We start from the raw sequence: 17,204 nt of genomic DNA, 5'->3' as shown, positions 1-17,204 counted from the left end.
CAATGAAAACGCGAAAGTTCTGAAATGAATTATGTTATTTTATTATAGATCTCTAGGTAGCTCGGTTGGTCGGTCAGTAGCTCAGTGGGTCGGTGGCTCAGTGGTCCTGCGCTTCAGCGTGCAGGCTGTAGTAGAGGCCGCGGCGAGCCATGAGGCGCGCGTGCGAGCCGCTCTCGGCTACGCGGCCTCGAGCCAAAGCGCATACCAGCGCCGCGCGCCGCACCGTGCTCAGCCGATGCGCGATCGTCACGCACGTGCGCCCGGCGCTCGCCGCATCAAGTGCCTCTTGCACAATCTGTGTATGAAGAAGTACTGTTATCTAGCTTTAGCAATTGTATCTTAAAATAAATTTTTAAAACTTTAAACAATCGTCATTTCAGCCACAGGACGTCTACTGCTGAACATAGGCCTCGCCCAATGATTTCCAGATTGACTGGTTAGTAGTGGCCTGCATACAGCGCCTTCCTGTCACCTTAATGTGGAATGTGGAAAAAGTAAATTAATCTGGTGGAAATTAAATCCACGAACTTTCGCTTGCCAAGCTACTGCATCTGAGCGGTCTCGACAGCAGAAGGACCATCCTCTATATTTACCAAATGTAGGACTTTGCCTACACTCCCTACACTGACCAGATGGTTTGGGCAGGCCTTATGTCTGATATGTCCCCATATTTTTCTTTAGTCGTCTTTTATTATGGAATCCAAGGGAAAAACGGAGGGGTCCTGTTCTCTGCCGGAACCCCTGGGCTAAGTATGTTTATTAGGGTCATCAATAGCTTACATTGTATGTAAATGATTGGGACTACCTTCTCACTCTCGCTGTCTAGAGCGCTGGTCGCCTCATCGAGCAGCAGTATCTTGGGACGTCGTATCAACGCCCTGGCGATCGCCACCCTTTGCTTCTGTCCCCCTGATAGCTGGGTGCCTTTTGAGCCGATGTTAGTGTCGTAGCCCTACAATTAACATGCACTCTACAGAAAAGTATAGGTATTTATTGACATGCAAAGGCGACTAAAACATTGCTAATATTTGCTATGAAGCAACATGCAAAAGCAGCTAAAGCATTGCCAGCAACTGTAGCTTGCGTGAGAGATCATAAAGATAATTAGTTTTCCAGTTTCCACCAAAGCACCAAATAGGCAGGTTACTCGATCTTTGGATAAGCTAGTACACTTCTGTAGATCTTTCTTGTATTACAGCGATTGACAGAGAGGTTTGTGTGGAACTTCCATTTGAGCGTTAAAAATAAATATCATGTTTAATCTACTTTTTTAAATACCTGTGGCAAAGACACAATGAAGCTGTGTATATTCGCCTGCTTAGCTGCGTCAACGATTTCGTGCTGCGCGGGCGTTCTCGAGTTGTCGCCGTACGCAATGTTCTCTGCTATGGAGCGATCGAAGAGGACCGGCTCTTGGGAAACTAATCCGAGACTCGCTCGAACTTCGTCTACGCGCAGGTTCGGGAGGGAGACTCCATCTAAAGCCTAAATAATTGGAAATAGATATAACACAGATTGGTCCTATTAGAGAAGATTCAACATGACTGCCGCTTTTCTTGTTTCTCCTCGCTGAAGTAGAATGTAAGAAAAAGATCTGTATGTATTTAAAGTAGGTAATGCAATAGTGCAATACTGCATTCAAAATAATACTTAATTTGTGAAGGAATTATTGAAGGTGGGACAAGGAAAAGCGAATTTATATGAATGATCGCGTTATTGTCGGTTTACCACAGAATCGATACGTCACGAAAAAAAAGTAATGTATAAATTCGTCATTATTACTTTCAATATACTAAGTAATTTTAAAGTGTGACGAATCGACTTTGTGGCGAATCGACAGTAACCATTTCTGTCAATGAGGCGAGGGGCGAGGCCACAAATAACATAAATCTGGGGGCACGGCAGTGCCCCCACCAAGTCGAGCAAAAAAGCGGCACGGCCGTACCATCCTTTTCTCGAAGCAATTCAGGCCATTTTCGACTGCCTGTAACTTCGTTGTGGATAAAACTAGAAGGCTGAATTTTCATTAGCTATGCAGGCATTGTAAAGACACGGTATATTTAAAATTTCATTCAATTTGAACCAGTAGTTTAAGAATTATAACGGGTCAAAGTTACTTAATTTTGTCACTCACTGACTCACTGACTCACCGATCATCAAAACTCTAAGGCACTTCTAGCAGACCTAGAAGCTTCAAATTTGGAATATAGGTAAGTAGTGTTTGGTGTATGAATCAAGGAAAAACTAAAATATTTGGGGGCACGGTAGTGCAACCGCCAAGTCGAGTAAAATTTTTCAATTTCGGTCCAGTTTTCTAGATACATAACTGCTGTCTACAAAATACAAAAAGAAATGAGATTTGGGGGCACGGTAGTGCAACCGCCAAGTCGAGTAAAATTTTTCAATTTCGGTCCAGTTTTCTAGATACATAACTGCTGTCTACAAAATACAAAAAGAAATGAGATCCCATCAAAAACAATACTTGTCAAAAAAACCAAGTCTCGCAACTCAGTTGTTCTACGGTAAAAAGTTGTGAGATCCATGTAATACCAAGTCCAGGCCAGGAAATCTTTAACGTTTTACATAAATATATTGACTTGGCCATCGCATGAAAACACGTGTAAATTAAATTATTGGTTTTTTTGACAAGTATTGTTTTTGATGGGATGCTTTTTAACTCACAACCACTCCTGCATCCGGGTCATAGAAGCGCTGCAACAGTTGCACAACGGTGCTCTTGCCGCAGCCGCTTCTGCCCACTATGGCAACAGTTGTCCCGCGTTCCACCTATCAAAATATGTAGTTGCTAGTATAATCGTTTCAGCCAAATGACGTCCAGTGCTGGACAAAGGCCTCCTCCAAGGTTTTCCACAATGAACGGTGAACAAATGGCGACCACGGGCTGGAAGACGTAGCGTGGGCAGGCCTACTACTAGGTGGACCGACGATCTGGTAAAGGTCGCGGGAAGAGCCTGGATGCGGGCAGCGCAGGACCGCTAGTATAATACGAAAACAATATTATAATCTATGTAAATCTGATAGGTCTGCTCTGCTTTGTCCAGCAGAGGACGTCGATGCGAGGTTACGCTGTAGGTAGAGTACAAAATCAATAGTACTCTACAAACGATGGTAAGTAGGTACGTCAAGCTAAGTGACTGTTCTTTATTTTAACTTTGTTCTGTGGCATCTTATGTCGATGTTAGGGGAATGTAATAGAATGATCTTAGTAAAAAGGGACTACTACTAAAGGCTTGATCTTAGCAGAGTAGGGTTTGTACCCGGGTTATCCCGGAACCGAAAGAACCGGGAAAACCCGGGTTTTTTCGACAGCTTAAGAACCGGGTTTTAAAAATTCAAAACCCGGTTCTTTCGGTACTTTCGGGTTTTGCATAGTTGTCTAAAATATGTTAAAGGTATTAGGCATGAGTCGTCACAAGAAAATTGCGAACGTATAGAGAACCTAAAGATATCAGATTAGCTACTAATAAAGGTTAGGTACCTACTTACTGGTTTTGTACTTTGTTTTTTTTTTTATGAGATATGTAAATATTTTAAGCATTTTTCTTACAATTTTTTTAAATCACTGGCACATTTTTGTTTGCGCTTACGCTGCGACAGGTTATACAGAAGATTGAGGACTATAACTTGCCACTATGCTTGGCGTTCGTAGACTATGAGAAGGTCTTCGATTCGATCGGGTCTTGGGCAGTGTTTACAGTCTCTTCAGCGGTGCCGTATTGACTATCGGTATATCGAGGTGCTGAAGTGCTTGTACAAAAACGCCACCATGTCGGTCCGAGTACAGGAGCAGAGCACGAGGACGATTCCTCTGCAGTGAGGCGTAAGGCAGGGAGATGATATATCTCCTAAACTGTTCACCACTGCATTGGAAGACGCTTTCAAACTCCTTGAATGGAAAAGATTCGGCATAAACATTAATGGCGAGTACATCACTCACCTTCGGTTTGCCCACGATACTGATTGTGGTCATGGCAGAATCGTTGTAAGATCTTGGCACAATGCTCAAATACCTTAATCGAGTTTCCTAACAGGTAGGCCTGAGGATGAATATGGACAAAACAAAGCTTATGTCCAATGTCCATGTTGCGCCCTACCCAGTTTCGGTTGGGAGCTCAATCCTCGAGATTGTTGACAAGTATGTCTACCTCGGACAAACGATCCAGCTAGGTAGGTCGAATTTCGAAAAGGGGGTCAATCGTCGAATCCAACTCGGCTAGGCAGCGTTCGGGAAACTACGCAACATCTTTTCATCCAAAATACCTCAGTGCCTGAAGACGAAAGTCTACAACCAATGTGTGTTACCAGTGATGACTTATGGCTCGGAAACGTGGCCTCTCACTATAGGCCTTATACAGAAGCTCAAAGTTGCACAGCGTGCTATGGAGAGGGCTATGCTCGGTGTTTCTTTACGAGATCAAATCAGAAATGAGGAGATTTCCTCCTTCCTTCTCCTCATTTCTATGTCAGCGGACATAGCCCGACGCGGACGCAGAACTGACGGCCGATGGGGCAGGAAGGTCCTGGAATGGAGGCCGCGTACCAGAAAACGCAGCGTGGAACGTCCACCCACAAGGTGGACCGACGACATCATAAAGGTAGCAGGGAAGCGCTGGACGCAGGCCGCTACCAATCGATTAACATGGAAAGCATTGGGGGAGGTTAATGTTCAGCAGTGGACGTCCTATCCTATGGTTTAAATGATGATGATGATGATATTTTTGTGTAAGAGTTGGCCACACTGACTCTTTTATTTGCTTTGCATCTGACAGTCAATATACCTATAAATAGTCAAATATATCGTTAAGTTGGATGAAAAAGACTGATTGTTGTACCTCAATTGAAAACTAATTATTTTACTTCTTTTTATTTTTGGGAGTAGAATTTAGTAAAAATAGAAAAATATTGTTAATCATGTTTGTTGATTATTCCTAGTCTATTCAAAGTGTTATTTCAATAAAAAAAAACATAATCAAAATATTGTTTTTTTGGAACCGAAAGAACCGAAAAAACCGGGGCTCCCGGTTCTCATGACCACCAGACCCGAAAAACCCGGTTCCTCAAACCAGAACCGATTCTGCATTCCCTATAGCAGAGAGATCAATATAGAATTAGAAGCCCGTCCTGGAAATAGTGCTTCCCACTCGTACCTCTTGGAGCCAAAGCCTTAATTCCACTTACATTTTAGTGCGGTATGTAATTTAAGCAGTTATGTGGTTAAGTTCTTACCTACCAACAATACATTGCTTCCTTACTTTTATTAATCAAACAATCACGTAACTGCTTTTATTTCTTGTTAACAGCCTTATCAGCTAGCAGTTACATGTAACAAGCCGGCTTGTTTTTAAAACCTGAGTGTAAGTAGGTAAGAAGTACCTACCAGGCCACCAACGGTGAATAAGTCAATTTACTTACATGTAAATCCAGTCCTCGTAGTACTCTCACGTTAGGTCTGGTAGGATATTTGAACTCTACTCCTTTGAAACTAGCCTCTCCAGTCGCTTTCTGTAAAAAAAACATGCTCATCATGGCTCAATAAAAGACTATTGTAAAAAATCTCCATCAAGTGTATCAAACTTCAGGGGAAGATTCAAAGAGACAAAGGCTATATTATCCGTAAGGGTACCGAACTCAAACACACAATGACACTCTAAGTAATGGTGGTTCGAAGTTAGTCCACTATCTTAAGAATTTCTACAATAATTCCGGGTGAAGCTCGGTTCCACCCTCGGCCTGATCATCACTTTCCATTAGATATGTGAGATGTGCAAGAGGCCAAGAGCTTCCCCGTTATGGGTAAAAAAAGTAACAAAGTAAAAAAAAACAGGTCTAACAAAATCAGTAATAGCGGGCGCAGCAGGATCCGCAATTTTCGACTCCGTGTTGAGGAACTGTATGATCCTGGAGGCGGCGTCGATCCCGCGCTGGAAGTCTGGGGCGAATGTGAACGCGTTCTGCGCCTGGCCCGACGCCATTTGCAACGATTGTGTTGTACTGATGAACAAAATGACAAAATTTATCCAGAGTTGGTGCCGGCTATTTTTCAATCTTAACTAAACTTATAACGTAAGTGCGCCTATTAACGACCCCCCAAAATTTGTAGTCTATTACCGCCCTATTTTTCTTTCTTTCATGAAAGACATAATAACAGGTTCCAGAAAACACGTTACCTAAAAAATATCTAGATATGTTTATTAACTATCACAACGATTAAAGTTTGTGTTCGTAAATAACCAGTAAACGGAGTTATTTGACATTAAATGGGACGCGCCCGCAATGGGCGCACTTTTCATACTGACGCGCTCCCAGCTACTTAAGGTGCACCTTGTTATTAATTAGCGATTTTAACACATTTAAAATGAGTATACCAACACGTTTTTGCATAACAATATTAATTCGTACTTTAGTTTCCTTAATAAAACTTCAATATAGCCCTCTCGCTGTATTTTTGTCGCTTAAATACAATTTTAAATAAGGGCGGTAATAGAAACACTTTTAATAATTTGGTTCCTAATAACGACCCATGGCGTTGTTAGAATTTTGATAACGTTTTTTATTTTAGTATTTATATCTTTAATTACGCATTTAACCTCCATTTTGTTATCTTTATCGATTCATAAGAATATTTCACATAGTTAAATCAATTAACGCCTTATGTTAACTGCCATAGGTTTGGCATAAAACTGCAATGAACATTAAAGAATATCTCTAATAATGTATGACAATAGATTTTATAAAAACCTGTTAAATTCTAATTAGTACCTATTTGATATAAAATAAAACCTAATAAAAATGTCACTTCACTGATCACGTCTTCATTAAAGTAGATATTTTAGCTGGTTACTGATTTTTTTTACGGTCGCTAATAGAATAAAGTAATATTCATACTTAATTCTATTACCGCCTCATAACTATAACGCCACCTGCGAAGACTTATAAGCCTTTATTTTGTATATAACTAACATTTATAACATGACACCAAACCAATCATGCGTTATCACAACTACTATGTAACTTTTTAGGATTTTTTGAATAATAAAAAAATAATTTAAAATAATTATACAGACAGTGTCCAATTGTCCATAGTTTAAATTAAATTACACACAATTAAAATCAATCAAAAACTAATTAAAGATTATAGTCAAATTAAAAATAGAAATAAAATATTAAATGAAAATTAAATTTTATTAAAACTCAAATACAGTTTAAATAATGACCCCCACTACTCACTAGAACACCGGGTACCGCGTAATCAAGTATAAAAGAGGAATTTATTATTTTACTATTTCTGCTTGATTATTTATTTATCTTCGAGAAGCGTGCCTTTTCTCTTTTAATAATTAAAAAAAAATAACTTGAAAAAAAAAAACAAATTTAACTAAAACTAAAAGCAAAACAAATTTAACTTGAAAAAATCAAGTGGTTCCCGAGCCTCTGAGTGGGAATCGAACCCGTGCCTCTTGGAATATACCCAATTGAAGAGCAATATTCTAAGCGGTCGGTAATAGAAACAGAAAAAACGTTAATAGAAACACACCTCGTCTATAGGTCGGTAATAGAAACAACTGCTTTTTCAGATTAAATTGCTATTTATTAATTATTGTGTGATTGTATACTCATTGTTACTACTTGAATTCAAAGATTACTTCATCATTGTTATAAATAAATTAAAGTGTCTTTTCTATCACCACGTCTTATATCTAATTTTGTAACGTTTATCCGAAGACAGCTTAAACTGGCGGTAATAGGCGCATTTACGTTACATAAGAAGTTTTTCAATCTTTTGCCATTGTGACGTTGCGAGTAACGATGAGCAGAAGAGGCAGTTATTGTGGGAGGTCTATGTCCAACTGTGCATGATGATGATCTCAGCGCTAAGACCGGGTGCAGCAATGCGATATACCTACTCCGAAACTATTCACTGCAGTAGAATGCTAAATGCTGCTGCTGCTGATGATTATGAATGTCTACTTCGGTCCATAGTAGTTTACATGAGAATTCGTTCGCAAGCGACCCATCAGACACTATGAGGTGCCCGCCGTAGGTCAGCGCCGTACATTATAGAACTTATACATGCATATGTCCAGATGCTAGATGCTGTTACTGGTGATGATGATTATGATGATGATCATGAACATCTACTTCAGTCCATGGAGTAGCTTACATAAGAATGTGTTCGCAAGCAACCCCATCAGACACGATGAGGTGCCCGCCGTAGGTCAGCGCCGCAGCGTTGACAATGTTGAACATGGACCGCGACAGGCCGGCCACAAGCCCGCGACAGTGCGCCGAGCGCCGAGCGGGCGCTAAGGCCGGCTGCAGCAATGCGACGTACTCCGAAATTATCCGCTGCTCTCGCCCTAAGGACGCCACGGTCCGAACGTTTGACACCGCCTCGATTGCTATCTAACGAAGAAGATCATATGATTAAGTAGGCACCATGTGTGGGTTTAATACCACACCAATAATTCCGACACAACTCTTTCAAAAACTTTTCATTCTAGCTCTGAAAAATTGAATGTAAAACTCTATTTTTAATCATATGATTATGCCCCATTGAAATACAAAATGTACGGTAGAGTCACGTCTAGACAGATCATTTGACTAGGATGTCCGCTGCACACTGCACATTTTTAAAATCACTATGGATGAATCCATAGCGAAAACTGCTGCCAAAAAACTTGGTATCCTCTCGAGGGCAAGGCAGTACTTCTCCAATAAGCAAAGGCTGCAGTTATATAAAGCACAGATCCGACCTTGCATGGAATACTGCTGCCACCTCTGGGACGGCTCTGCCAAGAAATATTTGGCTGCTTTGGATTCGGTGGAAAGGCGTGCCAGGAGACTAATCGACAGCCCGACCCTTGTTGAAGCGTCGCTCCAGGAACTTGACCACCGCCGTAAAGTTGCTTCTCTAACGGTTTTCTACAGGCTACACTTCGGAGAATGTGCGAAGGAATTATATAACTTAATTCCACCAGCCCCTTTCCATCACCGGGGAACCAGACGCAGGCTAGCGTACCATCCCTACATTGTCGACATTCCACCAGCTCGCACTAAGCGTTTCGACGATTCGTTTATAATGCGAACAGCTAGGGACTGGAATTCGCTGCCTGCTGCTGTATTTCCTGAACACTATAATCCGGGCGTTTTCAAGGCGAGAGTGAATAGGCACTTACAGGGCAGATATGTACCATCCTAGACTGCATCTCACTTAACACCAGGTGCGATTGCGGTCAAATACCTGCCTTGGCTAGCATAAAAAAAAAAAAAAAAAAAAATGGATGTGATCCGAAATAGCACTGCGAGCACTGCGTGTGGAATACAATTTACAACTCGCAGTGCTATTTCGGAACACACCTTTTTTTAGCTTTTTTTACGTCTACTATTGGTGAACAAGAGTTTGTCTCCTTTACTTCCACCAACAAACATGAACGGAAAAGATACCATAGAAATAAATGTGAATCTGAAGTTTTGAACTATGAAAAATGACACGAAATATAATAATCAATGTTATACCATAGTGCTGCTTTCAAGGGTCTTCACGTGACCTATGGCCTCTTCGCCCGTGGCCTTCCCCTGGTAATAGATGACCACAGAGATGATGGGCAGGAACGAGAGAGCCACGAGCCCGACCCGCCATTCGAAAAGCATGGCCAGTACCACCGCCAGCCCTATGGAGCCCACGCCTTGGAGGCATACTCCTATGCGCTGGCCAGTTGCCTGGTGGGTAAACAGCCTGTTGTTTCAGTCACTCTTCGTACGACTACCTAACTAAAAAGGAGAATTCGCCGAAACGAACTACATTGTCATTTTTTAAGCTACATTGTTATTGCAGGAAAAACTTTGGAAATGGAAACCCATCTCAAAAGAAAATTAAATTGATACTCTCTAGTAAAAGCTGGCTGATAATACAAAGTAATATTCGCGTCAGTTTTCACTTTAAAATCACTTCACCGAGGGAAATAACTCAATAACACTGGAGCGAAGCGATTATGGAATTAATAAGCTGTTTAAGTTTGGAGGGCATTTAATTTTTTTTCCGTTAGGTAGTCGCCATAGTTAAAACAATTTCTGCCTAATTTGGGGTAAAACAAATTATCATGTTCAATGACGTTGTCTCTATCACAAATTCTAGTAAGGCTATGTGATTACTAACTCCCTGCACATAAGCCGCCTCGCCCGAGAGCCGGGCACATAGCGCGCCCGTGGAGTTGGCTCTCTCGTCAAAGTACGCCACGTGCTGCCTTAACATGTGCTCAAACATGCGGACGCGCAGCCTCTCTGTCAGATAAGCGCCCGCCACCCCGAATGTGGTTGACTGGAATGTTACGGAACCAAAGTTAAGGTCCTTTAGGCCAGGTTACCACCAAAACGAAGAAGAGAGGAATGAATGAATAACCAATCCGATTTCGTCATTTCCACAACACTTCTCCGCTTAGCTTCAGGTCGCTCCTCTCTCCGCTTCGATGGAAACCGGGCCTTATACATTGCGACTTTTTGCAGCGATACAAAAAAAGCCGCGCGCAACTGTATTGCGATTGTATCGCTGTTAATAAAGATTTGAAGCGATTGTATCAATCGATACTGGATTGATACTGGATTGCTTTTGTATCATATAAAAGGGTCTACACATCAAGTTGTCAAATTGAGATACAAAACTTCTTTTCAAAAATATGGAGTGAAATAACATTTTACTTACTTCAACCAAGTTTGAAACTCCCATTACTATTCCTATAATAATGCAAACAATGGCTACTCCATTAACTTTTTCCATCAATTGGCTAGGTTCGGGATTGGACATTGCCTGTAAAGGAATAACATTTTTAAAGCCAGAGTCAACAGGGGGTTAGATTCTCTAGAAAGAAGAATCAATTAACTGATAGAATAGTAACATTTAATAAATAACGAGACTGCATAACAATAAATAAGGAGCTTTTACCCCGTTATTAAAAGATTAGTGTCATAATATAAAACACTATAAAGTTAAATTCACAGATTCTTACTCCAAAAAGATCTCCAAAGACCACAATGAACAAAGGCATTGAGAAGCCAATGATGATGGAGGAGACGCTTCCGAGGGTGATGGACTTCCACTCCGGAGCATTGAGGCGGACTACGCGCCAAAATGACAGTTTAGGTGCCTCAGCCTTTTTGTCCTCTTCTAATAACTAAAATATTGTTCATTATCAGTGAATCCTTATCTAATCAAAATATCCACGTGTAAATCCTTTTAATAAGGAATAAACAATACTAACATCTGGTATTGATGCATCTTCTAAACTCTGCTCAGAAATAATTGATTCTTCGCGAACAGGAAGAGAATCTACGGACAAAACAGCATCTCTCATTGAACCTTGACAGTAGATACCTACTATGACTAGTGCCGGGGATTCACACAGGTTGGAAGGGCAATAGTCTCTATCAAAATTCATCCAATTTAAAATAGATCGCCCATAGAACCGAATGATGGAATCAAAAAATTTACCTTCGGTACCGCCAAGTTCGTATCGCTCTTGTAAAGAGACCATCTCGCTGTAATGACCTTTCATCGCCATCAGTTCTTCGTGGCTTCCCTTTTCAACCACCTGGCCTTCCTTCATCACGTATATGACGTTCGCGTTTCGAATCGTTGACAGTCTGTGCGCTACTATTATGGTTGTTCTGCCTTCAGCTGCCTGAGAATAAAGTGTCTTTTTTACAACCTTTATCATTTCTTATGGTACCTGCTGCGGTTGTAATAAGATAAAGCAGAATAGAAGAATCTGTATTACCAAAAACTAAGTCATCTTTCCTCGACCATTCTTCATTCTTCAACTCTTAGCTTCTTTTTTATCTATTCTTAATACTAACCTTATCAAGAGCCTTCTGCACTTTTGCTTCTGAAGAAGTATCCAGAGCGCTGGTGGCTTCATCCAGAAGGAGTATCTTCGGATTCCGGATCAGTGCGCGCGCTATTGCTATTCGTTGTTTTTGACCCCCAGAAAGGGATGCACCTCTTTCACCAACGAGTGTGTCATAACCCTAAAGAAGAACACCTTTCCTTATTGATTATTGATTTTAGTGACAAGCCTACCATACCAGTAATCGGAATCTGATTAATCAATATTTTGAGGAATAGGAATATTTGAATTGAATGTGCCAAAACTGCCAACACATTACCTTGGGCAGGTTCATGATAAACGCGTGCGCATACGCCTGCCTCGCCACGATTTCGATTTCGTCATCAGTAGCGCTCTCCCGCCCATAGCGGATATTTTCACGTACAGTGGAGTTGAACAGAACAGGCTCCTGACCTACGAGGCCAATCTGCCTTCGTAACCACTGCACTGACAACTTACGCACATCATTCCCATCAATAGACACCTGCAAAATTATTGTAGATCTTTAAAACGAATGTTTGCCCAATACCTAAAAATACCGGTTATGGTAACTCACGCTGCCGTCGATGACGTCATAGTAGCGAGATATGAGCTGAATGATGGTAGATTTCCCGCACCCGGAGTGGCCCACCAGAGCTACCGATTGTCCTCGAGATACGCTCAAATTCACACCCCTCAACACCTTATAAAAATAACCATTTCAGATTTCTTTTTTAAATATTTGAAGATATAGAAATACTTAAGTAGGTACTAACGGGCACTTCAGGGCGAGATGGATAGTGGAACACCACATTATTCAACTCCACATTTCCTTCGACCTGGTCCAGTGTGATCCCACTTTGTTGAAGAGGATTAATTGTGGGAACATTGTCCAAGAGCCGAAATATTTGCGCACCCGCTCCGCGAGCTGATCCAAACGTAGACATCAAAGATCCCACCATTCCAAAGTTTCCTAGCGCCGTCATTATCCCGAAAAACACCTAAATAAAAAGAGCTTTTGGAATTTTCCGATTAATGATTTTCCGTTTTTTATTGCTGCTTACCGGACGCTTATTTACTTACGGAAAACATGACATCAGCATTGTAATTTTTCGGATCGTTAATGACGAGGTATATGCCAAAGTAGAAAGACAATGCGTACGAACAGAATACACAGAAAAATAACAATCCCATCGAAAGGCCAGTGAAGAACTCTGTAAAAAAATGGATTTTATGTTCTAGGATTTACTGGTATGTAAAATGGTGCAAATAAACTAACTGATAAGACAAACAGCAAGAAGTACCATGGACCTTTCTTGATGTTGATGCGGCGAGCCTCTGCGAGAGGCTGACGGTAGCGCTCGAGCTCTTTCTTCTGGCCACTGAATGCGTAAACAGTGCGAATCGATCCCAATACTTCTTCCGCTACTGCACTAGCTCGCCCTGTCTCCATCGCTTCTTTTTTGCCGAGACGATTGCCTATCTGACCAAGATAATTTTTTTTTAGTATCACAACATGAAGAAAACAAAATCAATTCATTTCTTTTTTCAGGTAGGGTCATTTCGCCTGTTCGCGTCCATTTAGTGCAGTTGGCAAGTTTGACGGCGATAATAAAAATGCCCCAGCACTCATTTCTATGACAAATTTGTGTAATGTATTCATTATATACTCTATTTTAAGATTAACTTTCAGTTGTATTAGAAACATCTTGCGTTTTCTTTTTAAATAGATAAACTTCAGAATTAGGCGTTATACCCAGTTTGCGTCCACAAAATCCAAATTGCGTCCACCCGTGGACCATTTAGCGTCCAGCAGCTTAGAAAAGGAATATAGGGGTGATATTTTTAAGAATTAATAAAGAAAGATTGTATTTGAACAATTTCTTTAATTAACAATAAACTTAATTATTCAAAATCAACATTATCATCATTTAAAACTCACTTTAAAAAATAAAAATAATTCTTCTCAACATTGTTTTAAGTTAAAAAATTCTTTATTTCTGGCCAAACATTTTTCAAACAATTTTTGACCTGGACGATCATCTTTGAAATTATTTTTAAACTCTCCGTCTCGAATTATTTTTTTAACAGTATCCAACAATTCTTGCTTTTTACTGGAAATCCACATTTAGAAATGTTAAGAAGCCATTCAACTACTTTTGTATTATTGTTCCATTTCCTTTCCTAAACTTTGAATTTTTGACGAATTTCAATATCTGATTACTACATGACATGACATATCATTGGAAAGAAGAGAAGCTAGAGATGTTTTTAAGATCATTGGCAATCCACTATCACCTTTATTTTTTTTTAAATCGAATTCCAAGTTGAAATTTTTATCATGGTTTGTACCTTTGTTAAACTTTCGCGGCTCGTAACTAGCTATCCAATCATTATCTGGATCTGAAATTGAATTTATTTGACTAAAGACATATTCGATATTAATATCAAATAACAAAAGCGGTTAAAAACACGCGAGAAAAAAAAATTAGGCAGTTTTTAGGTCAAATTTTGGAAAAAATTAAACAAAAACAAAAATATCAATTAAAATAAAAGTAGCTCACTTAGGGTCAGATGGGCGAACTTGTATTCTTTAAATGACCTTACCTATACACATTAATATTAAACAGTATGTTTTAAATTTTTTTTATAAGCAAGTATTTAACGAAAACAGTGGACGCAATTTGGTTTAGTATTATAGAGGATAGGTATAGTTTGCGTCCATTGTGGACGCAAAGTGGAAGTTTTGTAAAATCGATGTAGTAATTCGCGTCCACCTTATTTTATTCGTTAAATATAAAAAACATTACCAAATTCATAATAAACATTATACCTTTTTTCATCATTAAACTGTAGAAATAGCTATCTATCCTAAAATTCACATAAAACAATATAAAACTTACCATCAAACACGCCGCTGCACACTAATTTTTTTCTAAACATGCAGCGCGTGTGAGCTTCTTTGTTGAACAGCCGAGACTAACTATTTTTCTAAACAGGAATGGTTGGACGCACAGGACTTTTGTCTATGTGTGCGTGCCTCTTATACATTGACGTATTAGCGGTAATGACTTTTCGTTTGATTGGTGTGTTAGTTGACTTGTTTTCGAGGATTTTTAAAAGGAGATCGGCAAAATGGACGCGAATTGGGCGATGGACGCGAACAGGCGAAATGACCCTATTCAATGTCAAATGCTAAAAAGTCTGTTTAGCTGTTTGTGTGAGTACCTACGCCACGAAGCAGACGTAGAAAGAGAGACGAAGGGACGAAAGTCTACAACTACCTACAAGATTAGCCAAACGGACTTCTTGAGATGGAAGGTCTTACAATGTGGTAACTGAGGAGGCTTAGGATTTTATTTTTAACATTATAAGCTCCAATTGGCGTTAACGGGGAATAGTGGAATAAGCCGTAGCTAGTAGATTCCCACGATATGACGTCGTACTGTGTAACAATGCCATGTCGTAGCACGACGCGACGTCGTATCGTTTTATGTGTATACGAGTACTGAGTTATAATTATGGCCTCATTTCATTTTCAAGCCATAGAAAAGCCGATCACTTTGGAAATAGGTAGAAGCTAGGTTGATCAGATACCGACCAGAGGGACCCGACTGGTTTTTAGTGGGTAGGCCTTGCCCTTCAGGCGAGGAGAGCCCCACATAACTCATTGGCTCCCCCGGGCTGGTGAGTATGCAGTTTCATGCATTTTCCAGTTGAAAGAAAAGAAAAAGGTTGATCAGATACGCACCATGCCAGTAAGGCCCACCAGTAAGAAGGTAACGGGTGTCGTGGTGAGGCACAGCAGAGCCAGCTTCCAGCCCTTGAGCATGGACATCACCACGCAACCCACGGCTATGGTGAAACTGTACGCGAAGGCGGCCACCTTATCACCTATGCCCTCTTCGACTTTGATCACGTCACTGATGAAAATGGAAACTAATTAAGCATTCTTAATTAGGTATAGCATGTAGAGTTTTTGAGATGCAGCTCCAGGTTCATTTAGTTTTAAGCGTCGTGGTTACCTTTAGGGGATTTCGTTGCGTTTCAAGTTAATTAAAATACAGTAAGTGCTAAACAGCAAAGTCTGAAACACCAACAATTTCATGGTCAAAAACAAAATATTATGGTCTAGTTACTAACTCAGCCATTTTTGACGAAAAATCGCCAGTTTGATACAAATCAAAATATGCAAAATCTTGATTCAACGCCGACTTCAAATATTCTTGCCTCAATTTAAAAATCTAGAATAAAAAAATATTTTAATTAGACACGAGAATACAACAATAATATTAATGACACACGATTTTACTCCGTAAAAGTTATGTTCATATTATGAAAACTAAGGACGCCTGCATATTTTCAATATATGAATACAACAGAATTTGAAAAAAATGTCATGAACCTGATTTAATGCCGTGATTTTCATGAGCGCTGTTCCCAGATATCCACCCAGAAATAAAACGACTCCCACGCAGGAATAATGGATGCCAAAGGCGTGCATCGACCGTAGAAACTCTTCATCATCCTGCGTGCCAGCCTGAGCTAACTTGGAGTAGGATATCATGGTCTGGAACACGTTGGCTACGAGAGTTATAGCATACGGGAGGGTAATCCCCGCAATTATAGTAGCTAATAAAGCCAAAGCTATCAGTAGCATGTCCCATTTTGTGGCAAATCTGTACTGAAATGAGATTGGAATTTAAACCTTCTTAGATAGAGAAATTATCTACATGCACTCTTTTTGCATATCAACTTACAAAGTTAATTATAAATAACAAACTTAAAACATTATTTTAAGTAAAAAATATATCAAGATAACCTTACCAAAGTAAAGTAAGATATATTGGGTGCTGTCTTATCTGATTTGGTATCCGTGGCATTGCTGTAAAAACATTTTGTTAAAACACAGGACAGCTCAATAGATTTTCGAGATAAATAATAGCCTGTGCATAAGCCCTAAAGTACCTGTAAACTTCATTTTTTATTTTGCCGAGGCGGCGTACCATTTTACTACTTGGTAAACAAAATACTGATATAACATAAAAGGTATTGCGTTACATATCGCACTTATTAAGTGTAGAGGAAGGTGTCTGTTTATTATGTAAAGTGTTTTTATAAATAAACCCAACTTATCGTCAGTTTCACGTCACGACACTTTGACACCTCTGACATGAACATAATGCCATAGATTCGAGTTGATTACTCGTCTAAAACCAAATGGAGTTTCATACTAGTTACTTAAATAATATTCGATTTTTAAAGCAAGTGTATGTTAATTTCTAAATAAATATTAAATAAAAATATCCTTGGACATTTTACACT

At 39.9% G+C, this 17,204-nt stretch overlaps 1 protein-coding gene and 1 long non-coding RNA gene across 2 annotated transcripts in view; one reads left to right on the top strand and one right to left on the bottom strand.

Annotated features, from left to right (window-relative positions):
• The window catches only part of LOC135075259 (uncharacterized), a 173,773-nt gene that overhangs the window by 69,570 nt on the left and 86,999 nt on the right, over nucleotides 1-17,204 (top strand). The gene's annotated exons all lie outside the window — the stretch shown is intronic.
• Nucleotides 18-17,129, bottom strand: LOC135075241 (ATP-dependent translocase ABCB1-like). The gene is made up of 24 exons (XM_063969614.1): nucleotides 16,848-17,129; nucleotides 16,707-16,764; nucleotides 16,285-16,563; nucleotides 16,023-16,123; nucleotides 15,631-15,802; nucleotides 13,191-13,362; nucleotides 12,963-13,093; nucleotides 12,656-12,880; nucleotides 12,457-12,582; nucleotides 12,181-12,384; nucleotides 11,872-12,042; nucleotides 11,507-11,696; nucleotides 11,277-11,344; nucleotides 11,025-11,189; nucleotides 10,721-10,825; nucleotides 10,178-10,339; nucleotides 9,538-9,741; nucleotides 8,183-8,424; nucleotides 5,853-6,012; nucleotides 5,434-5,523; nucleotides 2,683-2,787; nucleotides 1,279-1,485; nucleotides 806-952; nucleotides 18-295 (listed from the first exon to the last, which is right to left on the bottom strand). Exons 1-24 carry the CDS (start codon nucleotides 16,886-16,888, stop codon nucleotides 98-100), a joined length of 3,723 nt encoding a protein of 1,240 aa, XP_063825684.1. The 5' UTR covers nucleotides 16,889-17,129; the 3' UTR covers nucleotides 18-97.

This window comes from Ostrinia nubilalis, chromosome 10 (genome assembly GCF_963855985.1).
Source record: "Ostrinia nubilalis chromosome 10, ilOstNubi1.1, whole genome shotgun sequence".
In the NCBI taxonomy this organism is placed as follows: Eukaryota; Metazoa; Arthropoda; class Insecta; order Lepidoptera; family Crambidae; genus Ostrinia; species Ostrinia nubilalis.
This window is presented reverse-complemented; position numbering and strand designations above follow the sequence as displayed.

Coding starts and splice junctions, on each gene's coding strand:
- LOC135075241 (XM_063969614.1), bottom strand. CDS start 16,888: ATGGTACGCCGCCTCGGCAAAATAAAAAATGAAGTTTACAG. Junction 10,826..11,024: donor TCTTTGGAGATCTTTTTGGA/GTAAGAATCTGT, acceptor ATTCCTTTACAG/GCAATGTCCAATCCCGAACC. Junction 953..1,278: donor TCATTGTGTCTTTGCCACAG/GTATTTAAAAAA, acceptor TGTTAATTGTAG/GGCTACGACACTAACATCGG.